Raw genomic sequence first — 25,148 nt, 5'->3', positions numbered from 1 at the left:
ACCAGCATTGGGGGGGGGGGGGGGGGAGAGGAAAGTGGTTAAAGGCAGATCTAACATACTGGTATTGATTTGTAGGACATTTTCAGGGGATTTTTCAAAAGAGAAGGGTGCCCATCTTCCGACACAAATCGGGGTATGGGTGTCCTTCTCTCAGGGTCGCCCAAAGCGGCATAATCGAAAGCCAATTTTGGGCGCCCTCAACTGCTTTCCATTGCGGGGACGACCAAAGTTCACGGGGGCGTCGGCACTGTACCGAAGGCGGGACTGGGGCATGCTTAAGAGATGGGCGTCCTCGGCCGATAATGGAAAAAAGAAGGGTGTCCCTGACGAGCATTTGGCCGACTTTACTTGGTCCATTTTTTTTCACGACCAAAAGATGCCCAAACTGACCAGATGACCACCGGAGGGAATCGGGGATGACCTCCCCTTACTCCCCCAGTGATCACCAACCCCCTCCCACCCAAAAGAAAAAACATTTAAAACATTTTTTGTCAGCCTGTATGCCAGCCTCAAATGTCATACCCAGTTCCATCACAGCAGTATGCAAGTCCCTGGAGCAGTGGGTGCCGTGCACTTCAGGCAGGTGTACCCAGGCCCATCACCTCCTACCTGTTACACTTGTGGTGGTAAATGTGAGCCCTTCAAAACCCACCCAAAACCCACTGTACCCACATGTAGGTGCCCCCTTCACCCCTTAGGGCTATGGTAGTGATGTACAGTTGTGGGTAGTGGGTTTTGGGGGGGGGGGGGTTGGGGGGCTCAGCACCAAAGGTAAGGGAGCTATGCACCTGGGAGCAATTTGTGAAGTCCACTGCAGTGCCCCTAGGGTGCCCGGTTGGTGTCCTGGCTTGTGAGGGGGACCAGTGCACTACAAATGCTGGTTCCTCCCACGACCAAATGCCTTGGATTTGGTCGTTTTTGAGATGGGCTTCTTTGGTTTCCATTATGGCCGAAAACCAGGGACGACCATCTCTAAGGTCGACCTAAATGTTGAGATTTGGGTGTCCCCGACCGTATTATCGAAATGAAAGGTGGACGCCCATCTTGTTTTGATAATACAAGTTTTCCCGCCCCTTCACCGGGACGTCCTTAGAGATGGGTGCCCTTAGAGATGGGCATCCCTGTTCGAAAATGCCCCTCTTTGTGTGCCAGAACTCTACCCTCTGTAATACCTCCCAACAAAGTACAAATTATTATATCATTGTGCACACTTTTACACCAGTTGGTATTTTATATAAGAGACCACATACATGTGAAAACGACTTTATAGAACTAACCTCCTTAGGTCTATAAAGCAAGCATTGAAAAGAACAAACATGTGAGATGAACAAAAAAAAATCTGAAAAATTGGGCAAAATGGTCAAACTTGAATCTAATCCTTTAGAATCTCTAATCATGACCTCTAGTACCAGACCTCTTTTTCATCAGAAACATTTTATTTATTTTATTATATACACCGGGTCCCGGCACAAAGGAGCAGAAGATGACAGATCGAGCAGTCAGACACAGGAAGGAGGGAGTGATTTAGGGGGGGGGGGGGGGGCAGGCAGGCGGTAGTCCTGCTCCGGGCCCTGGTGGAATGGCCTGACAACCAGGGGATCCAGGTTCAGGTTCAATTCCCACTGCAGCTCCTTGTGACTCTGTAGAACTCACATAATCCTCCATTGCCCCGGTACAAAATAAGTACCACAGAAAGGTAGTGTATGAAATCCCACCCCCTTTCCCTTACTCAAAATGACATTTCACCCATATTTACATGGCACTATCACATCCTTTCTTTCCCAGCTAATAACGCCTTTCCCCATACACTCTTGCTGATTCTCATTTACACCTTTCTGTACTCTTTAGCTATCTGGGGATCAAGTCTGTTTTTCCTGTTTAGTGGATATCGGTATCTCAGCTGTATCTCACACTATTGCATCCTTGGATTAATTTAATTTAATAATAGCTTTTGTATGCCCACTTGACCACCACGCTCTAAGCGAGTAACAAAACATTTCTTCAAAATCATACAATATATAAATTCAATCAAAAACCAGAAAGTGTAAATGTGATCATAAAAAAATATAGATACAGCAATTAAGAGAGGTAAATCTGGAATATCAAAATATTTGTAGCTCATCGAAAACTCCAAAACGGCATCTTGCTAAAGATGTAAAAAAGACTGGAAGCAGTGCAATGAAAAGCTACAAAAATGGTATGGGATTTGCACTGTAAACCATACGAGGAGAGACTTGCTGACCTGAACATGTATACCTTGGAGGAAAGGAGAAACAGGGGTGACATGATACAGACATTCAAATATTTGAAAGATATTAATCTGCAAGCAAACCTTTTCTGGAGATGGGAAGCTGTAAGAACTAGAGGACATGAATTGAGGTTGAAGGGGGGCAGACTCAGGAGTAATGTCAGGAAGTATTTTTTCACAGAGAGGGTGGTAGATACATGGAATACCCTCCCGCGGGAGGTGGTGGAGATGAAAATGGTAATGGAACTCAAACATGCATGGGATAAACATAAAGGAATCCTGTTTAGAAGGAATGGATCCACTGAATCTTAGCCTAGATTGGGTGGCAACGCCGGTAATTGGGAAGCAAAACCAGTGCTGGGCAGACTTCTACGGACTTCGCTCTGATAGTAACTGAATAGATACGGATTGGCTGGAGTGCAAAGTTTAAGGGGCTTCGACGTTAGCTTCAGAACTTTTAGTACAAGAACAGTGCTGGACAGACTTCTCTGGTCTGTACCCTGAGAATGGCAAGGACAAATCAAGCTCAGGTATCAAACCTATAAATGGCAAGTGACCGACTCACCTGCAAATGCGCAGTAGAGACTTCCCTCTCTGTCCCGCCCCCACATCAAGACGTGATGACGGAACAGAGAGGGAAACTCTGCGCTGAGGAGGAGTGCAGTCACTGCCACACGGACGTCGACGCTGCCGCTAATGGTACCGCTACCCCCCCCCCGGAGGTCGCCGCTGCCGCTGCCGCTGCCGCTCCCCCCCTGCAGGTCGCCGCTGCCGTCCCCCCCCCCAAGGTCGCAGCCAACCCCCTCCACCAGGCCAGGCCCTCTCTTCTACATTTAACTTACAGCGCCGAAACCGCAGGCAGATCAGCTCCCGTCGGCCTTCCTTCCCAGCCTGTGTGCCCCGCCCTCGCTGACGTTACGTCACACGAGGGCGGGACACAGGCAGAGAAGGAAGGCCGACGGAGCTGATCTGCCTGCGGTTTCGGCGCTGTAAGTTAAATGTAGAACAGAGGGCCCGGGTGGAGGGGGCCGGTGGCGATCTCGGGGGGGGGGGGAACGGTAGCGGCGACCTCGGGGGGGGGGAGGGGCGATAGCAGCGACCTCGGGGGGGAGGGGAAGGCAGGAGAAATGCTCAGAAGGAGGAGGGGGGGCCTTGCAGCTGGCTGGGAGGGATGGAGGGGGGTGCCCTTGGAGCTGGGAGGGAGGGGCCAGTGGCGACCTCGGGGGGGGGGGGAAGCGGTAGCGGCGACAACAGCGACCTCGGGGGGGGGAGGGGAAGGCAGGAGAAATGCTCAGAAGGAGGAGGGGGGCCTTGGAGCTGCGAGGGAGGGGAGGGACGGAGGGGGGCCTTGGAGCTGGCTCGGACGGGGGGCCTTGGAGCTGGGAGGGGAGGGAATGGGGCCTTGGAGCTAGGAGGGAGGGAGAGACTGGGGGCCTTGAAGCTGGCAGGGAAGGAGGGAGGATGCTGGACATGGGAGGTCAGAAGTAGGGGGCCCTTGGAGCTGGGAGGGATGTACAGAGGGGGGCCTTGCAGCTGGCTGGGAGGGATGGAGGGGGGCCCTTGGAGCTGGGAGAGAATCGGGCCTTGGAGCTGGGAGGGAGGGGCCGGTGGCGCCTCGGGGGGGGGGGAGCGGTAGCGGCGACAACAGCGACCTCGGGGGGGGGGAGGGGAAGGCAGGATAAATGCTCAGAAGGAGGAGGGGGCCTTGGAGCTGCGAGGGAGGGGAGGGACGGAGGGCCTTGGAGCTGGGAGGGGAGGGAATGGGACCTTGGAGCTAGGGAGGGAGGGAAAGACTGGGGGCCTTGAAGCTGGCAGGGAAGGAGGGAGGATGCTGGACATAGGAGGTCAGAAGTAGGGGGGCCTTGGAGCTGGGAGGGATGTACAGAGGGGGGCCTTGCAGCTGGCTGGGAGGGACGGAGGGGGGGCCCATGGAGCTGGGAGGGAATCGGGCCTTGGAGCTGGGAGGGAGGGAAGGAGGAAGGGCGGGGAGCCGAGGGGAGGGAGGGAGGGAGTTATACATCAAAATAGAGCATACCAATACTTGCCCGTTTTAACGGGCTTAACGGCTAGTATATATATAAAGTATCAAATACCATGTAAAATGAGTTTATCTTATTTATTTAGATTTTGCTCACACCTTTTTCAGTAGTAGCTCACACCCCTCCCACCACGATAAATTGTGAAGAACATTACTTGCCAGCCTCTATGCCAGTGTCAGATGTCATACTCGGGTCCATTACAGCAGCATTCAGGTCCCTGGAATAATTTAACACTTGTTGAGGAAACCTCCAAAACTCACCAGAAACCCACTGTACCCACATATAATACCCCCTTCACCTGTAAGGGCTATGATAGTGGTGTACAGTTGGGGTAGTGGGTTTGGGGTGGGTTTTGGGGGGGCTCAGCACACAAGGTAAGGGAGCAATGGTCAGATGTGTACCTGGGAGCAGTTTATGAAGTCCACTGTAGTGCCCCCTAGGGTACTCTATTGCTGTCCAGGGATGTCAGGGGGACCAGTCTACTAAAAATACTGGCTCCTCCTACATACCAATGGCTTGATTTTGGACGCTTTGCACTTGGGCATTTGTTTTCAAAAATGCCCCCCCCCCCCCAAAAAAAAAAAAACCCCCGTCGAAATCAGAAAACATCTGCAAAACAAAATATCTATAGTATTTTCAAAAACAAAAGATAGACATCTATCTTTTTTTGAAAATGACCTTCCTTCCTGTCCACTGAAAAGATATTTGGGCCAAGACAGATGTCTCATGGCACAGTGAATTTGATTTGCTGACTTTCATTTGTACTGGAAGAAAATCCATTTTGGTATAGACTAATTAAAGTAGAATTTTTTTCTGGTGACATTGAGATGGGAAAACTCTGTTATTTATATCAATATAAATTAAATCCAGGAGCAGAGGGTGTGAAGGGTTGAGTTATATTAGCACCAAAATCCTATCGAGGTTTAGCTCCTTTCAACTAACACAAATCCATAGAAGGTAACACATAAAAAAACATATGAAATACCATGTCAGACAGTTGGTCAGTTGATCTCAGCATCTTGACATTCACTTTGCTCGGATGAAGGGATTCTGTACCTACTGCCTTTTCTTCTTTCTTTAAAATGGAATGTCAAGTTTCCAGGTCTTGAACTACTATTTGATGCTGAACTACCAAAAAGGATAGTTTGAAAGCTCTAGTGGTAACTGGTTGACACATCAATGTCAGGTTTTTATATTGTGTTTTATTGTTCAAGCTAGATTAGCACTTGGGAAAGTGTTGAGATTGACATTCCTTGAATTACATTTCTGAGCTGGTCCTCAGAACATGTGTAATGGGAGCAGCCTATCAAAGTATCAAGAAACCTGTGAATATGGAAGTTCAGTACAAAATACATGTCCAGAATGGAAAGGAGCTAATCAACCAGAAATAAAATAGAACCTTGTTACACAGAATTCCCACTACAATTGCGGGCAAAGAGAGCCAATTTCCGAAATGTTAGCTACTACAAGACACGGTGCTAGACTGTTTGACTAGCCTTAAAACTCAGGGACTCAACACTGAAATTTCATAAAGCAGATATTGACGAAAAACAAAGAAGGTGATATCCCCATGGAAACACATTGAAGAAAAACACCAGTGATGACCAAGGGGAGGAAATATATCAAACAACACAAAAAAGCCTTGCAGGCAAAGAAACCATTCATTTTCCTTCATAAATATATTAACTTATTCAAAAAAAGTTTTTTTTTCTTATTAGTGCTCATAAACATAAGTACATAAGTAATGCCACACTGGGAAAAGACCAAGGGTCCATCGAGCCCAGCATCCTGTCCACGACAGCGGCCAATCCAGGCCAAGGGCACCTGGCAAGCTTCCCAAACGTACAAACATTCTATACATGTTATTCCTGGAATTGTGGATTTTTCCCAAGTCCATTTAGTAGTGTTTTATGGACTTGTCCTTTAGGAAACCGTCTAACCCCTTTTTAAACTCTGTCAAGCTAACTGCCTTCACCACGTTCTCCGGCAACGAATTCCAGAGTTTAATTACGGATTGGGTGAAGAAAACTTTTCTCTGATTTGTTTTAAATTTGCTACACTGTAGTTTCATCGCATGCCCCCTAGTCCTAGTATTTTTGGAAAGCGTGAACTGATGCTTCACATCCACCTGTTCCACTCCACTCATTATTTTATATGCCTCTATCATGTCTCCCCTCAGCCGTCTCTTCTCCAAGCTGAAAAGCCCTAGCCTCCTTAGTCTTTCTTCATAGGGAAGTCATCCCATCCCCGCTATCATTTTAGTTGCCCTTTGTTGCAGAGATTGCCAAGGTCTAAATACATCAATGGCATTACGTTCAGCAAGATGTAATCATTGCAACAGCATTAGAGACTTAACCTGCTCTAAAATGAATCTTTAAGCAATGTCTTAGAAAATTTGGGGCCCCTTTTACCAACTTGCATTAAAAGTGGGGAGGGGGCTGTGCTGGCGTCAGTGTTTGTTTCTGATTTCTGATGTGCGCCGAGGCCCCTTTTTACTGCAGTGGGTAAAAGGTAGGTCTTTCTTTTTTTCAGGAAATAGCCATGCGGCAAGTGCACTTGCTGCACAGCTATTTCGGGGGGGGGGGGGGGGGATCCCTTACCTCCACCCATTGAGGTAGCGGTAAGGGCTCCTGTACTAACTCAGCAGTAACCGTGTGAACAAATTCTTGAAGATGATTCCAGACAGACGTTCATGATTCCAGACAGTGTAAAAAATGTCCACATCACAGCTACAAACGAACAGGAAATCTAGATGTTTTTCCTGTTTGATTATGGCTGTGAAATAGCCATTTTGTGTCGTCAAAATCCTCTAGTGACTCCAAAATGAGGTTTAGAATGCACTGGGAGAGAGGCAATTGTAGCACCAGAATGAAGCTTGGAATTATGGAGACAGGCAGTTGGAGCAGAAGATTGAGGTTTGGAACACTCATTGGTTGAATAATGAATACCATCCAAAAGGAAACGGAAGGCTGTTGGGGATGGAATAGATCTTAGCGGGAATGGGTGGGTATGGGTTAGATTCCATTGGGGATGGGCAGGGATGGGTGAAATTTCTGTCCCCGTGCAACTCTCTAGTCAGCGAGTGGGTGGTGTAGTGGGTTAACTGCCAAATGCCTTTCCCACCCACTCTTCTCCCATGCCACACCCCTTTATAGAAAAAAGCACTTAAACACACGGTTTACTGCGCAGTAACTGCTAAATTACCACAAAGCACCTTAATGTGATTCTGCACTAGCAGTTACCACTCGGTACACCATGCATTAAGGGTCCGCACAAAATGCTAAGATGCCCATAGTTATACAATGGGCGTCTTAGCATTTAGTGCCTGCTAAATCCATTAGCAAGTCTTAGACTGAGCAAAAAATGCAGTTTCAAAGAGGAAATGGAATGTGCAAGAAAACAGCGAGCGAGTGTGTTTTAGAATGTACTAAGACCCCTTTAAGACCTGAATAAAGTGAACCATCAGACCCAAGGAAAGACATGTTACTTGTTTCCTTGGTTTTAGAATCAGAATGGAAGTCAGCTTTGACAGCACTTTTTGTTTTTAATAATGATGAGACATTTTCCAGCTGTTGCTAGAGCAACTCAACATAGGCAGAAATTCTTGAACGTTAGATTGAAATGGGTGCATATTTTTTCATTATTTATGCTTGTAACGGCAAGATTATATTTGATCAGAATTCATATGGCCTTTTTCACAACATCTGCTTATTTACTTTTTTTGAAAGCTTACTATTTCCAGTTTGAAATGTTAAGATGCATGTCACCAGTTTCTTCTGGTCCTACTCTTGAAGGCTAAATTAATATATTTTTTTGGTCTTTTTTTCTTTTTATGTTCGTAACTTTATAGTGACCCCCTCGCATTCCCCCACCCCCCCACCATGATCTAAGCACCCTCCTCCTCCCCCCCCCCCCCCCGCCTTGGACCTAGCACTCTGGTGGTCCGGCAGGCCTGTTGGGGCAGGAGTGATGCTGATTCATTCCTGCCAATGGTCATGGCTGCATCCAATATGGCAGCCACAACCTTTCTCCATAGCCTTGTGGTATCAGGTAGTATACACATATTTTTGGAAGCTAGAAAAGCAATTCTATAACAGGTGCCCACATTTCCTTGTGTGCTACATACATAAATGTTCAGAATACTAGCAATTACATGCGGATGTACGCACATACCCATATAAGCGCCAGCGGGGTACCTAAATATTATTCTAGGCAAGTAGGACCACAGAAAAAGCAGACCTAACTATGGGGTCTTTTTACTAAGCTGCGGTAAAAAGTGGCCTGTGGTAGTGTGGGCGCATTAAATTGCCATGCGCTGAGGCCATTTGCTTCTGCAGCTGAAATTTCACTGTTTTAAATGGAAGTTGTAAATGGCCATGCACTAATACAAATATTGCTGTGGGGCAATGTATTGCCTGAGCCCTTACTGCCACCTAATTAGTAGGTGGTAAGGGCTCACACGGTACCCCGGCGGTAATTGGATAGCGTGCGGTAATGGCCGATCACCGCTGGGCATGCCTACACTGCACCCCCACACTGGAGATACCACGTGGTAAAAACAAAACTCACCCCATGGTCGTGCTGTTTTCTGCACGCTACCCACGCAGTAGCCCTACTGCTGCTTTGTAAAAGGGCCCCCTATGCCTGGTTGGTTAGTTGATACCAGCATTCGATACTGGCAGTACCCAGAAAACCTCCAGTGACAGGCCTGGCACTGAATATCTGGTTGTAATTCAGCCTACAGCAATCAGTGATTAAAATAATACTGCCTATCATAGACTGAATATTAGGGCACTGGCTTCCTATCCGTTTCCGCATACATTTCAAACTCCTCTTATTGACCTATAAGTGCATTCACTCTGCAGCTCCTCAGTACCTCTCCACTCTCATCTCTCCCTACATTCTTCCCAGAGAACTCCGTTAACTGGGTAAATCTCTCTTATCTGCACCCTTCTCCTCCGCCGCTAACTCCAGACTCCGTTCCTTTTATCTTGCTGCACCATATGCCTGGAATAGACTTCCTGAGCCAGTACGTCAAGCTCCATCTCTGGCCGTCTTCAAATTTAAGCTAAAAGCCCACCTTTTTGATGCTGCTTTTAACTCCTAACCCTTATTCACTTGTTCAGAACCCTTATTTTATCATCTTTAATATTCCCTTATCTCTTGTTTGTCCTGTTTGTCTGTCCTAATTAGATTGTAAGCTCTGTCGAGCAGGGACTGTCTCTTCATGTTCAAGTGTACAGCGCTGTGTACGTCTAGTAGCGCTTTAGAAATGATAAGTAGTAGTAGTAGCAGTAGTAAAATACTAAGGGGCTCTTTTAACAAGCGGTGGTAAAAGGTGTCCCGCAGTGGGATTGCTGCGTGCCAAGGTCACTTTTTACTGCAGCAGGTAAAAGTTGTTTTTTTTTTAAAGGAGGCAGTAAATGGTCATGCAGTACTTAAAAAATTGCTGCACGGCCATTTACTGCTGGAGTCGTTACCGCCTCGTATTTAGGAGGCAGTGATGGCTTAGTCGTTAACCTGGAGGTAACTGCTGCCCAATTACCGCCGGGCATGCCTGGTTCCAACCCATTAATTCTAGAAAATAAAATTTTTAAAAGCACTAAAAATGGTTCGAGGCAGACCTTGAACTACCACTGGCTCCTGGGCGAGCCCAGTGGAGGGCCAATTTGCCATGCGCAAATCCAACGGTAGCCCTACCTCCTCTTAGTAAAAGGACCCTAAGTTTTATGACAGGAAATTAATACCATACCTGGACTTAAATATTCATAGTCATATCCCAGATCCCTGGATGGGAGAAAGAAATCACCATTTCTATAGAGAGGAATAAATGGGACCATGAAATAATCACGATTGTGGCCAATTGGCGCATTGGCTGCTGGGTAGACCTCTAATAATGGGCGCTGTCTTCTTAGCCATTGTTCATAAATGCTGCAAAAGAAAAATCTCATTAGTATAATTTGTAAGGCTGCATCATTTACAAAGTCAAATAATTGGCCCTTTGCCTTGCAAAAATCTTTTTACCAAAAATAATCTAATTGCATTATGCAAATATAGTAATATATCAACAGAGGTCTGGAAGGTGATTCTTTTCAAGCAAGAGGCAACAAACAAAGCAAGGGAATGTCTTCTAAGATTAAGGGGGAATACGTTTGTGACCATGTCTGAGAAAACATGACTAAATCGTAGATCCATTCTGAACTTTAATGCTCAATTTCTCAAACATTCGTTTAAGCGGTCACAGGTTTCAGCTTCCGTGACATTTTTATTTATTCACATAAAAGAATGGGGTTTGGGCTGTTGAATTACAAATTGTTTGCTCTAATGGAATTCATTAAAATCAATTTTTTTTCTGGTGACTGTAGTCATGTTTTCCCCAGAGTCAATCATATTTTATCAGATTCAGATAGAATGCTTTTCTTTTACTGAAACAGTGGTGAAATTATGTGTGGGTTTGTTTGTTTTTTTGTTTTGTTTTTGCCAATTAACGTACTTCACAAGTTGGATTTATCTAACAGCTTTCTATGGTAGGTCAAGGCTAGTTACAATCAGGCATAGTAGGTATTTTCCTGTCCCTAGAGAGCTTATAATCTAAGGGCTCCTTTTACTAAGGTATGTTAATGGATTCTGTTAGTGCATCTCTGCAAAAGGAGCCCTATTTATTATGAGTTTACTCGCACCTTTTTCAGTAGTAGCCCATGATGAGTTACATTCAGGCACACTGGGTATTTCTTTATACCTGGAGGGCTCGCAGTCTAATTTTGTACCTGAGACAATAGAGGGTTAAGGGGCCCTTTTGCTAAGCCACGTAAATATCTACGTGCGTCCAACATCCGCCAAAATGGAGTTACTGCACGGCTACCCCGTGGCTCTTACGGTAATTTCATATTTGCCACGCGTCTGATATGCATGGCCATTTTTATTTTCTGCCATGTGTATCGGACGCACGCCAAGTGGCATTCGGTGAACGTAGGTCATTACCGCCCAGTTACCGCATGAGACTTTACCGCTAGGTCAATGGCTGGCAGTCAGGTCTCAGACCCAATTTCCATTTTGCCGCACGTCCATTTTTGGCAAAAATTTTAAAAAGGCCTTTTTTACAGGTGCTCTGTACGCACCCAAAACACACGCCTACACTACTGCAGGCCATTTTTCAGTGCACCTTAGTAAGAGGACACCTAAGTGACTTGCTCAAGATCACAAAGACCAGCAATGGGATTTGAACCATCCACCGCTAGATATCAAGACTGGTGCTCTAACCACTAGGCTACTCCTTCACTCCTAAGTTGATACCTGAGGAAATGGAGGGTTATGTGGCTAGTCCAAAATCACAAGGCACAAGAAAGGAAACAACTCTTTGAAGCTTAGCATTTTCAAATATGCAACACATTAGCCAGTTATCATGTATAATATGATCTAATGCATGTAAAATAACATTTCCTATTATTCTCAATAGAGCTAATTCACTATCTCCTGGAATTTATATATGACACCCAGATTTGGATGCTCAAATTTTTGTTCTCATCCGAGATGCACGCTCAACTTAACTGGCTAACCATCAGTAATTGAGATGCCAACAACCAATTACTGAAGCTAATTGGCACTGATTAGGATTTGCCCATGTATCTGGCAGCACGCTATTCTATAGCACTGGGTGCCTAAATCCCATAGTGTGCAACCAAAAAGGGGTGTGACCATGGGGAGGGGCATGTTCTAGCTGAGAGTCCTTTTTTAGACCTAATACAGGTCATGTTTTGGTGACAAGCACCTGTGTTGGGGGGTCAATAGAATCAATGTATTGAAAAAATGAGCTAAAAAAGCCCATCAAATCAGCAAACCAAGGTAGGTTAAAACCGTGGAATCCACAACAAATCACAGTGCCAGTTTCAAGATGGTGCTCGGTTTAGTTGTTGGCACCCAGCTGTGCTGTTTACATGTTCGTGGAATTCTGCATTCAAGTGTGTTGTACTGCAGTTATTCACACTGTGTGCTTGTGTTGGTCTTTTCTTTGAGTTCTATCTTTAGAATAAGCAATTTTGTTACTGGAGGATCCCTGATGAAGGCTTGCATGCTGAAACACGGCCCGTGTTGGGTATTTGCCTGTAAGCAGAATTAAAGGACTTGTCTTTATTTACAACTGAAGAATAAATAGCTGTGCATATTTCTATTGATTATCTTGAGAACTTGTGGTTTTTCTGGTGACTTCCACTTTTTTATTTATTTATTTATTTTTTTTGCTTGCTGCTGTTTTGGTGGATTAGTTTTTTTTTTTCTTCTCTTTTTTTTGTTAAAAGAAAATTATGGGCATTTTTTCTCTTTGAAAATGATCCCACCAGAAAAACCTGCATACAGGATAGAGCCAGGATAATGTTGATTTGATTTGTAAGTTTTTGTCTGCTTTGTGATGCTTTTTTTGATTATGTACATTTTAACTGTAAGCTGTTTAGAACATTGTGGATTGAGGGGTTTATTAATATTTTAAATAAATAAAGTTATACCAACTATGTAACATACAGAAGATTTTCAAGAAAATGTATGCACATCCAGTTGAAAATCTCAAACTATGCATATAAGTGAAACTCTGCCCCCCATCTCCTCCCCAGGAATGCCTGTATATGATGCACGTAAAGCATTTCCAAAATGGCATTATGTTTGTATATGTACCCACATAAACTCTCGGCAATTTGCAGACATAAAACAGAGGTTTATGGTGAGGAAATGGTTTTGAAAATTTTGTCGTAAAAGGTCTAGCGTGCACACTAAATAGTTACCCCTAAAAAGAACCAGTGTTGTATTTAAACTAGGTTTTAGTAGGAACATGAGAAGTTTAATGGTATTGCTCTCTTCTATAAGCTGTGCCATTATCTACAATTACACTGGCAGAATAACCCCTTTCTTTCCCCTTATGAGCACTTAGTGTTGTCAGTATATGAAGTTGGCTGTGCTAGAGTTACATAAGTACTTAAGCATCGCCATGCTGGGACAGACCAAGGGTCCATTGAGCCCAGCACCCTGTCATCAACAGCGGCCAAAAGAACAAGCAATTTGTCCCGCGAATCCTAGAAATACCGTATTCCCTTATCCATTCAATAACATTCTATGGATTTTTTCCTCCAGGAAGCCGCCCAACCCTTTTTTTGAAGTCCGCTACGTTAACCGCCTTAACCACCTTTTCCGGCAGCGAATTCCAGAGTTTAACTACGCGTTGAGTGAAGAAACATTTCCTCTGATTCGTTTTAAATTTACCACACTGCAGCTTCATCGCAACTGTTTGTTACACTCTAGGAATTTCTTATATAGAAAGCATGAGACTTGCACGTGGGATCTCTTAAGGAAAGGAGGAAATAGTGGTTGCTGTGGATGGGCAGACTGGATGGGTCACTTGGCTGTTATCTGCCACCGTGTTTCTGTGTTTCTACTTGGCTTTTAATATAGCTGAGCTTCTGGCTTTCTCACTGTTCACCTTTGCTGTTTAGTGCTTTACACTTCTCAAAGTGCCTTGGGAGGTTCCTGGAGCTCTGTGCCACTTTTCTTCATGTCTCCGCTGCTGATAGCTTCCAGGTTTCAAAACACTTAGATGGAAAACCCCAATTTTAGGATCAAAAATAAGATGAATCATTCCTCCTGACTTTAATAGAAATGACATCAAAGGACATAAATCTGTACATGAAACAAAGGAAATGCCAGAAAACTGAAAAAATTAAAAAAGAAACAAAACTAAGGGAGTTCTTTTTCATGTACATCTCTAAATATCAAAGCATTTTAAAATTGAAAAGAATTGGGAGGTAATTTTGAAATAATTACAACCAAGATAAGTCACATGGCGTATGTCTTAGCTATAACTAATTCTTTTTAGGACACTAGCCTACTACTCTGTTTTCATTTTGCTACATATCCTCTGTATTATGCACTAAGGGGCCCTTTTACTAAGCTATGTCGACACCTTTGCGCATCCTACGCGCATCAATTTTTGAACTACCGCCTGGCTACCATGAGGCCCGGGCAGCAATTTCATTTTTTATGCACATCCACTAAGCGCAAGTGAGAGTGGGATGTTTGACCACGGAAATTCAAATGAATTTCCGTGGTCAAACATCCCATTCTCACTTATACTTGTGTTTTCCCGTGGGGAGTTTGAGTTCTCTGTTTGGCTGCGGATTCTTCCGAACATCCACTAAGCGCGCCAGAAATGTTCTGGCACGTGGCGCTAACCGGGCAGTGATCGGCATTGTACTTGCATAGACCATTACCGCCCAGTTAACGTGTGAAAATTTACCCCCAGGTCAATGGCTGGTGGTGAGGTCTCAGGCCCAAAATGGATGTGCGCCAATTTTCATTTTGCTGCAGATCTATTTTCAGCCCCCCCAAAAAACGCCTTTTTTGCAGGTGCACTGAAAAATGAACCTGCACACATCCAATACATGCGTCTACACGAGCGCAGGCCATTTTTTTAGTGCACCTTAGTTAAAGGACCCCGCATTTCCTCTGCTCTGCAACAGAAAACTGAATTATGTAAAGTAGAAAAGATCTGTACCAAAATCATTTTTGAATAATAATGTAGTTGGCTTAGAAGCTCATCCTAATATAAATGATTGTCTGAGCATATTTTATGCTTTGAAATTTGATGAAGCCAGTAATCATCTCCAAAAGGGAGATTTAAACTGAATCTTTGATTTCTTTAATTTAATAGTAGTTCTTTAGGAAACTGAATAGGGATAATGAAATAACTGCTCCCTAGACATAAGTTATTACTTGTTACAAAAAAAATAAAAATAATTAAAAACGATTCAAAGGATAAATTAAAAAATATTAACATACACGTTCTTAACATCAAGTTACATTAATACTTCAACATCTGGAAAGTTGGCAGACTCAGAGGGAGCCCACAGTTGATGCAATGTGGCTGTGTTGTTGGATAGGAGATGTTCCCATGTTGGTCCAGACAAGAGCTTTAATTTGAGAGTTGTGACACACATTTTGGCAGTTTTCTCTTTCCTGCTAAGACTAGATTACTTCATGGATTGGTTCCACCATATCTGTTTTCACAGTGATTTTGATAACCTATATTGAAAGCAACATTGATCTTAACACACAGAAGTCTTTGAGGAGTCCTTTTACAAAGGCTCGCTGAAAAAATGGCTTGTGGTAGTGTAGGCTCGGGTTTGGGGTGCGCACCTATTCATTTTTTAGCGCGCCTGTAAAAAAACTCCTTTTTAAATTTTTTTCTGAAAATGGACTTGCAGCAAAATGAAAATTGCTACGCGTCCATTTTGAGTCTGAGACCTTACTGCCAGCCATTGATGTAGTGGTAAAGACTCACACGGTAACTGGGTGGTAATGACTTGGTGCGTGTCCATTACGTGCACCTGAAAATAAAAAATATTTTTCAGATGCGCGTATCGGACGTGTGCCAAAAAATAAATTACTGCAAGAACCACATGGTAGTCGGGTGGTAACTCCATTTTGGCACGCGTTGGGCACGTGTTGATGCTTACACAGCTGCAATGTTGCTTTCGGCACCTAATCACAACACCTCTACTCAGGAAATCTAGACTACCCCAACTTGACATTTCGTCCTTTAGATTGTAAGCTCTTCTGAGCAGGGACCGTCCTTAGTTATTAATTTGTACAGCGCTGCGTAACCCTAGTAGCGCTCTAGAAATGTTATGTAGTAGTAGTAAAAGGACCCCTAAGCTTCCAATGTCATTAACTCTAAGGAAGTAGAAAATAGGAGAGATGTACCAGGTTAATTAGAACCAACCAGGATTTGCATGTGCATCTAGCTGCGCAGTATTCTATATCTCTGGGCACCTAAATTCCATAGCACACAACCCAAAAATGAGTGTGGCCATAGGAGGGGAATGGAAGAGTCATGGGCATTCTAAAAAGTTGAGAGCAGTGTAGAATATTTGGTGAACAAAAACAAACACAGAAGAAGAAACCTCTGCAAAGTCTAAGCACAACAAAAACAACCTTAAAGGTGACGAAAAAGGAGTCCAAATGATGAGCACATAAAGATGTGATGCTTTATTTGTTCAAGAAGCGACTCCAAAAGAAAAAAGCAACACTGGGCCTTCAAGACTAGGACAACAGGAGTACTTTATTAGCCAGAGACCTGACGCGGGCCGTGTTTCGGCGCCCACAAGGCGCCTGCTTCAGGGGTCAAATTGTGGATGTAGTAATCGTACAGATGTTGAAGTGTAAATGCCTTAGGGACAATCAAGGTAGCTTGCATGAATTTCGCTGTAGCGTGAAAAAAATGTCAAAAGCGCTGGCTCCAGCAAAGAGCCTTCTCCTGTTTAATCCGCAAAGGTAAAGAAGCGACTCAACATGAATTTGTGTTTCGGCTAAAAAGCCTTCATCGGGAGTCTGGTTCTCATAATGAACCGATGTCATCACAAACATGCTCAAACACATAAATCGAGGATACCATCAATTCAGAAGATTAAAAAAATGCCTCTCTCAAAGAGACACTGGGATGACAATTCTGTATGTACTGGTATAGAATATAGAATATTTGGTTTCTGCACCAAATGTGGGCACCAGGATTTATGGCAAAAAGACAGAAGAACAGTAACCCTTGCAGTCATGCAAACCAATCAAACACAGTGAGGGTGACAAAGGAAAGAGCAGCAGATTATGTCCAAACAATTGTCTTTATTGTAACATCCGAAACTCGACACGAGTCATGTTTTGGTTTAAAAAGGCCTTCCTCAGGAGTCTACAAACATTCATATTTGAAACAGAATCAATAACAAATAGAAAATCAATAACAAATATAAATATATCAATGAAATCTTGACACAGCATAGTTAAGATAAATAGACATAAAAGTAACATATGGTCCTAAGGCAAATGTATATATACTATTGTTATACAGAAATGATAAATGAATGAGTGAGAAATCAACAAATAAACAGATAAAAATAATTATAAAACACAATATTGATAATTAAATGAATAAAAAAACAATGAATATATTAAATTAGGCACATATCCCTGTTATCCTATAATGCACACAAATGCTAGGAATGCCCCAGTTCCACTCATGATACTCCCATTTCTGAGCCCCTTTTTTAATCCCTGTGTAAGTTCCAATTAAATCTAATTAATTAGTGCTAATAATTGCTCATTAAAAAGTCAATTATTGGCATAATTGACTCGTTATTCAATTCAATTGTGTGCAGCAATGTGGTGGCTGCCCAAATTTGTCTACACAATTTTTGTTGACTTCCATACATTTAGGGGGTTTGTGGTCGAGTACTGTTCTTAATGATATTTAGCTGTCCTCGGTTAAGGAAGAGTAACACAAATTAGGTTGTTCCCAAAGCTTTTTTCATCTTCATCTTCGTTTGTGTCAAAACATGCATTGTAATAAGGCTTTGCCAATCATTTTTAATGAATTTTGTCATTGCCATCTTGCTAGCTCATTCTTAATTGAAACAAAGCAGTCAGACAATTCTAAGCTTATTACTACCAATAAGAATCTGCTGCAAAATGTAATGCCTATATAAAGTGCGTTACCACTACCTTATGCAGACTAGACTCTTCTGTTACAAATACAACTGTTATGTAGACAGCAAGAAGAGAACAATATGATTATTTGCAAATGTAGAATTGCTATCATTAGCTTTGCAAAGATGAGGCTGCAAACTCACCTGTCAACAAAGGCATGATGGATTACGAAGATGGGATCATTAGCTGACCCTTGTACTTGGGACATCGAGCCATTCATAATTATATGCAAGGCATTATGCAAAGTACTCTGAGACCTGTTTGCGATTCCATTACTTGGACTGGAAAATCCTGTTTGAGAAATAAAGATAGACTAAGAAACAAAATCCGAAAGACAGGCTGTCATAGTCACCAGAGATATGCATATTTGGGGGAATTGAATTTGAACTGGGTGAAAGTCAGCCTGGTTTGAGTTTGACAGAATCCATCATTTTTTCCCCACATATCTCTTGTAGAATTATTTCAGATTAGCCCAAGAAATTAGGGTTAATTCAGATCAGATTTGGCAAGGTTTAATGTAGACTGGAAGTAGAGAGGTGTGGTAGCCATGTTAGTCCACTCTTAAAGGTTATCAATAGAAATCAAACAAAATAAAACATGGAAAAGAAAATAAGATGATACCTTTTTTATTGGACATAACTTAATACATTTCTTGATTAGCTTTCGAAGGTTGCCCTTCTTCCTCAGATCGGAAATAAGCAAATGTGCTAGCTGACAGTGTATATAAGTGAAAACATTCAAGCATTACTATGGCAGTAAAATAGATACCATTGGAGATTCTACATGGAATGTTGCTACTATTGGAGATTCTACATGGAATGTTGCTATTCCACTAGCAACATTCCATGTAGAAGGCTGCGCAGGCTTCTGTTTCTGTGAGTCTGATGTCCTGCACGTACGTGCAGGACGTCAGACTCACAGAAGCAGAAGCCTGCGCGGCCACATTGGTCATCTACAAGGGCTGACTTCTACATGGAATCTATAGAAATCAAACAAAATAAAACATGGAAAAGAAAATAAGATGATACCTTTTTTATTGGACATAACTTAATACATTTCTTGATCAAGAAATGTATTAAATTATGTCCAATAAAAAAGGTATCATCTTATTTTCTTTTCCATGTTTTATTTTGTTTGATTTCTATTGATAACCATGTAGACGGGAAGAAATCCAAGTCAGATCTATCCATTCTGAATTTCTGGCAATCAATTCAAAATGTGATGCAGATTAGCCAAACTCAAAAGAAAATCTGCATTAGATTAAGCCAGTTTTGAGAACTAATCTGATGAATCTGCAAAATGTTTTGCATAGCTGTTGAGTTAGTTTGTGATATTTTTTTTGCAAGTTTTTTAAAACCTTTCCAATAGTCAAGTAGAAGCTAAACAGTTCTAATTGCTGTAATGATATGTACTGTTTCCAAAATATCAATATTTCAAATAAGTTTCAGTCACTATTAAAAACCATAGTTTCTGAAGGGCCCTTTTTCTAAGCTGTGTAAGTATCTATGTGCACACAATACGCGCCAAAATGGAGTTGCCACATGGCTACCGCGTCGCTCTTGTGGTAATTTCATTTGTGCCATGCGTCCGATCGCGCTGACGCCAAGTGGCATTTGGCATGTAGATCATTACCGCCCAGTTACCATATGAGACTTTACTGCTAGGCCGATGGCTGGCGGTAAGATCTCAGACCCAATACAGGCTTACCACTCGCTCTTCTGGGACTACCGCCGGTATAACGCCCTGAGCGTGCTCCATTTCTGGGGGGAAAAAGAAAACCCCAGGAAATGGCTTGCACAGTGATAACCCGGCAGTAATCAGGCATTGCTGTGCGCTGCCAGTTACCACCGGGTTAGCCACCTCAGTGGGTGATGGTAAGGGCTCTCTGTTGCATGGCTATGCGGTAAGAGTTCTCTCACCACATAGTTATGTGTGCTGCAGTAAAAAGGGCCCTGGTGCTCAGAAAAAAATGGCTCCTGCCACTACCGCAGGGCCCTTTTTCCCATAGCTTGGTAAAAGGACTCCTAGATTAGCCAAAGATGAAGAGAGAGAACAGAATGTAATTAGGGGCCCTTTTATTCTGTGGTAAAAAGGGGCCTGCGCTAGCATCAGTGAGTGTTTTTGACAAGTTGAGGCCCCCTTTTACCTCAGTGGTAAAAGACTGTCGATTTTAGATGAAAAGAAATGGCCATGCAGTAAGTGAACCACTTACCACATGGCTATTTCGATGGGGAGCCCTTACTGCCACCCATTGAGATACCAGTAGGGGCTCCCACACTAAACCAGCAGTAGAATGGCAGCAGGCAGTGCTGCTCGACTATCACTGGTTTAATTCCAGTGCTACAAAAATTGAAAAAATCCTGTAGCACCAGAAATGGCAAGCGTTGGGGGTGGGAACTACCGCTGGGCTCCTTCGGTCACACAGCAAGCCCTTTGCTGCGTGCCAGTCCTTTATTGAAAGGGCCCCCTTAAGGCAGTGGCATACCAAGGGTGGACCACTGGGAGTGGTTCACCCAGGGTGCACACCATAAAGGGGTGTATTGTCAGTAGAGAATTTAAAAACAATAATAAAACTAATTAAGAGGTCCTTTTACTAAGGTGCTTTGAAAAATGGCCTTCGGTAGTGTAGGCACGTGTTTTGGGTGCCTGCAGATCAGTGGCGATCCTAGGTAGGCTGCCACCCGGGGCGGATCGCCACTGCGCACTCCCCCCCCGGGTGCAGCGGTGTCTGTCCCCCCAGGGTGCAGCACGACACCCCCTCCCCCGGTGCAATGACACCCCCCTCCCCAGCGCATCAAGCCCCCCCCCCCTCAGGTGCATTCTTGGCTGCTGGAGGGTGCAGAGAGCAGCCGTGCACCTGTCGGCTCCATTGGCTCCCTGCTCCCTCTGCCCCGGAACAGGAAGTAACCTGTTCCGAGGCAAAGGGAGCAGGGAACCAGCAGAGCCGACAGGTGCACGGCTGCTCTCCGCACCCTCCAGCAGCGTGCACCCGGGGCGGACCGCCCCACCGCCCCACCCTTGCTACGCCACTTATGCAGATCCATTTTTCAGCACGCCTGCAAAAAATGCCTTTTTAAAACATTTTGCTGAAAATGGACCAGCGTCAAAATCAAAGTTGGCGTGAGTCCATTTTTCTGAGACCTTACCGCCAGCCATTGACCTAGCAATAAAATCTCACTTGGTAACCAGGTGCTAATGACCTACGCGTGTCAAATGCCACTTGGCGCGCATCCAAAACGCGCACCTGAAAATAATTTTTCAGATGTGCGCCTAATATGAAATTGCCGCAAGAGTCGCATGGTAGCCAGGCGGTCAATCCATTATGGCGCATGTTGGGTGCACGTAGATGCTCACACGGCTTAGTAAAAGGGTCGCTAAAAGTCCATCTGGTTTCATTATCACCATGCACAGTCAATTCTAAACAATGTCAGTGATACAATACTCCACCCCCCCCAAAAAAAATCTCTATTGTTGGTCTAAGGAGGAAGGGGTGTCAAAAATGCTAGGTATGCCATTAGGTTAAGGGTGAAGCTTGTGTTTGAAGTCTGACCAACCTTCTCTCCCAAAGCAAGTCCAGAAGGCTAGACTCTCATGAGAAGATTCTAAATTTTCCAGACTGGGAAAAAAAGGGGGGGAGGGGGACAAAAGGAAGGGAAGGATTCTTTCGTTGGCGTTGATGGCGCTTTCTTGGTTTTGTTAGTTTGCTTTACCCTTGTTTAATCAAACAATGTTGTTTTTCATACCGTAACGGCCTGATTCACATTATGCATATTTATTTCCTTTCACTCACTTTCATCTGGTACAGAATCTCAGAGGGATAGTTGTTCTGGTAGTTTTTTTTTCCCTAATAATCAGCATACAAGGCTGTCAAGATCAGAGTCCAAGATTCAGTTCACATTTTTACCACATACCAGGGCCAGTCCTATGGCACAACACAGGCAAACAGGTGATTGCCTAAGGCAGCAAAACACTCAGGAGTGCAGGCAATCAATTTCACTTTTCAAGGCAGTATAAATATTAGAAGAAAGAAATCTAGTCTGGCAATGCAAACATTTATTTATTATTTACTTTAAAATATTTATATACCACTTCCCTGGTCCAACGGAATGCCACAGTGGATTTCTGGCAGTCAGTGAGTTTATAAATCAGAAGAGGCATAGAAACAAGTATTACATAACTAACAAAAACATGGGGAAAAAAGTGCTGATGCCCTGATCCCCACTTTGGGTGAGATTCTTCTGCAAGGGGAGTCTTTCACTTTCTCTCCCACATGAAATTGTACAACTTTCCTCAAATAAGAGGGACTTAGCACAGTCACTGCTACACACAATAATCCTGTGACAGCATGGGGGGGGGGGGGGGGGTATTTCTAATGAGCCTCCTAAATTTCGTGTAAATGTGGTAATGTGTAAATGTATTTATTTTGTATTTATTTTATTTATTGATATGTAATAAATGTCTTTATGAAGAGATTCACCCAAGGCGGTGCACAGCATGTACAATCTCTCTATATAAAACGCACCTCCAACGTTCTAATGAAGCCTCACGTACCCCACGTTCTAAAAGTGAAGTGGCTGAGATCGCTTTTCCTACATGAGTGTCTGCCCCGCCCACGCGTCAAACGTGATGATATACTTCTGATTTGAAGCCTAACAGCTACTTTTCTCTTGATTAAGCCATCAGCCAAACACAAGAGATTTAATAGACCCCTGTTGCAGGCCTTTGTGCTGAAACACGGCCGTGTCGGGTCGTTTTTTTAGCTGTTATATTAAAGACTTCTTGACTTCCTCCTTCAGCTGTCCTCATTTTTTTTGTTCTATTGCCTTCGTTGTACGTGAGGGTTTTCCTCCTCCTTTTTGTTTTCTTTTGTCTATAAAACAACACCATAATCTTACCTCATGAAAATGGGTAGCTGAATAAACCCATTTCCATTTAAAATGAGCCATGAATATATTAGCAATTGAAGGGGTGAAAGAGGAACCTATAGCAACCCTCGATAACTGCTGAAACAAAAGTTATCATCAAACAAAAAATAATTTGATCCAATAGCTAAAGCTGTCAACTTAAGTAGAAAATTTGTGGGTACCACATGGGGACGTTCTCTACTTTCTAACCCCTCTCAACGAGCATCAATCACTTCTTGTTGAAGGATATTTGTGTACAGGGAGTAGACATCTAAGGTAACCATCAATCCTGAAGGAAATTCCCTATTTTTAGTAGACAAAATTCCTCATTGTGAAGACTCTGAAAGGAGTCCAGTTCCAGTCATGCTGAGACTGGAACGGGGAAGAGGTTTTCCTTTGAAATGTAATGATTCTTCTTCACTAGTCCCTTCTAGACAAAAGGTTCGCCCTCTAGTGGTCAAAGCCCCAGTGAAAACACTAGTTAGGGAGAGAAACTACCAGTCCCAGAAACCACTGGGGCATCAGCAGGACTCTCAGGAACTGGAGGGAGGGGTGAATGATTGGGAAATGAGTTCTGATCCAGGGAATGAGCAGCAGCTGGGGGAACCCAGGGTGGAGGAGGAGATGGAATGGGATATAGAGGGAGGAGGAGAAGAGAAAGAGGAGGAGTGCATGGAGGTTGGAGGGCTTGCTCAAACTTCCTCAGGAAATGTAAAGGCTCTGGTGGCGGGAGTGTGGCCCAAGCTGTGTATACTTGGAGAGGAGAAAATAATCCAGTGGGGAAGCCACTGGTGGAAGAAGCTAACCCATAAACTATCTAAGGGGAGAAGATAGTGCTGATGAGGGGAGGCTTCAATTGGGAGCAAGACAAAGGTTTGCTGGGTGTGATATTCTGAGTTAAGATTGGACTGTGTTAATAAGCTGAATGTGGGAAAACTGAACTGACTCTTGCATTGTTGATGAGGAAACTGCTTGAAGATTAAGACTGTATTAAAAGGTGCTGAGAAAATAAAGACCTGTGATTTTCAAGAACTATAAGACTGCTGAAGTTTTGTGTGTCCCGGTCGTGAGCTGATCCTGGGTGCAGGTCAGCTGGGGAGCGGTTAAACCAGGACAAGCAGTGCAGCGAGGAGATGGTTTGGATCCCATACCAGGGAAACAGCCAAGCTAAGCAGGATTAGTTCTGGCCACCATGTGGAAGGAAGACCCAGCTCACATCATACATAAGTACACAACTTTGGTGCTTTTATGTACCTACAAACACTCTGATTTACTCAACAAGCAAACAATATTTAACCAGTATTAATACTCATATTTGCTTTGAATTCACTACTTGCAAACTATGTGTCCTGTCCCATCAGAAGCACTGCAAAACATTATCCTTTCAGCACTCTGTTAATGTAGACAGTGGTGTAGGTAGGTTGGGCCTCAATTCATTTTGGGCCCCTGATTGGTTGACGGGGGTCCCCAACCCTGCCATCTGAAGACTTCATCCAGTGCTGGTCTGCGGCGGCGCCACCGCATTGCCTGCCCTGCTCTCTCTTCCCCTCACGTCAGGCATGCTCCTTTTAGTGAAATTGAGCAGTTTTACTAAAAGGAGCATGCCCGACATGAGGGGAAGAGAGAGCAGGGCAGGTAATGCGGTGGCGGCGCTGGAAACTAGCGCTGGATGAAGTCTTCAGCTGGTGAGGGTTGGGGACCCCCACCAGCCAAGATGTACAGTGGTGGCAGTGGGCAGCCACAAGGGGGGGGGGGGCGGTGGGGCAGCGACTAAACCACCTTGGGCTCTGGGCCCCTCCCACCTCAAAGTCTGGTTACACCCCTGGATGTAGATGTAAAATATGTGCAAACATTTCTAGTCATATAGCATGTTCTTGGCACTTGTCAAAAAAATAATCTGGAGTGATTTTCAGTTTTCCTGTCAAATTACATGTGACCTCACCAGTGAGGCTGTACCTAGCACTTTTTTTTTAAATTGACTAGCTTATTAACCCTTAACGTTTTTGTTCGCTTTTATTTCTACAGACCTAGAAGAATTAACGCATCTGCCATATGACTTAACTACAGCTTTACAATGCCTCACACTATCCTCCAGAAATGATCACCCATTGAATTTTCAATCTCAACCTCTAAAATAAGTTACCTTCCAATGTGTTCCTAAAGCTGAAATTAGCAGATCTGTCCATGGGCCCTGTGTCGTATTCATTCAGACTGAGACAAGATTCCACTTCTGCTGATGTGGGGTATCTAGGAGTCCTGTTTCTGTCATGGTTCCCGGGGTTTCTCAGTATGGGTCCTTCGGCTGTGCCATTGCATAAAACCTGCTGCCTGTTGTAATCTTCAAGTCGGGTACAAATGACCTACGAAACATACCATTTAAAAGAAAGCATAAAATTTGAAAGAAAGCAAATGTATATTCATTGGGATAAAATGATGAAAACA

General features: G+C 43.8%; 1 protein-coding gene across 1 annotated transcript in view; it reads right to left on the bottom strand.

Annotated features, from left to right (window-relative positions):
- The window catches only part of TYR (tyrosinase), a 61,855-nt gene that overhangs the window by 2,015 nt on the left and 34,692 nt on the right, over positions 1–25,148 (bottom strand). Inside the window, exons 2-4 of the mRNA XM_030199348.1 lie at positions 24,850–25,066; positions 17,946–18,093; positions 10,040–10,218 (exon numbers count right to left, since the gene is read on the bottom strand). Of these exons, the coding sequence (XP_030055208.1) occupies positions 10,040–10,218; positions 17,946–18,093; positions 24,850–25,066 (544 nt within the window). The remainder of the gene's footprint in view (positions 1–10,039; positions 10,219–17,945; positions 18,094–24,849; positions 25,067–25,148) is intronic.

This window comes from Microcaecilia unicolor, chromosome 4 (assembly GCF_901765095.1).
Source record: "Microcaecilia unicolor chromosome 4, aMicUni1.1, whole genome shotgun sequence".
In the NCBI taxonomy this organism is placed as follows: Eukaryota; Metazoa; Chordata; class Amphibia; order Gymnophiona; family Siphonopidae; genus Microcaecilia; species Microcaecilia unicolor.
Note: the sequence above shows the minus strand (reverse complement) of the source record. Positions and strands in the feature narration are given on the sequence as shown.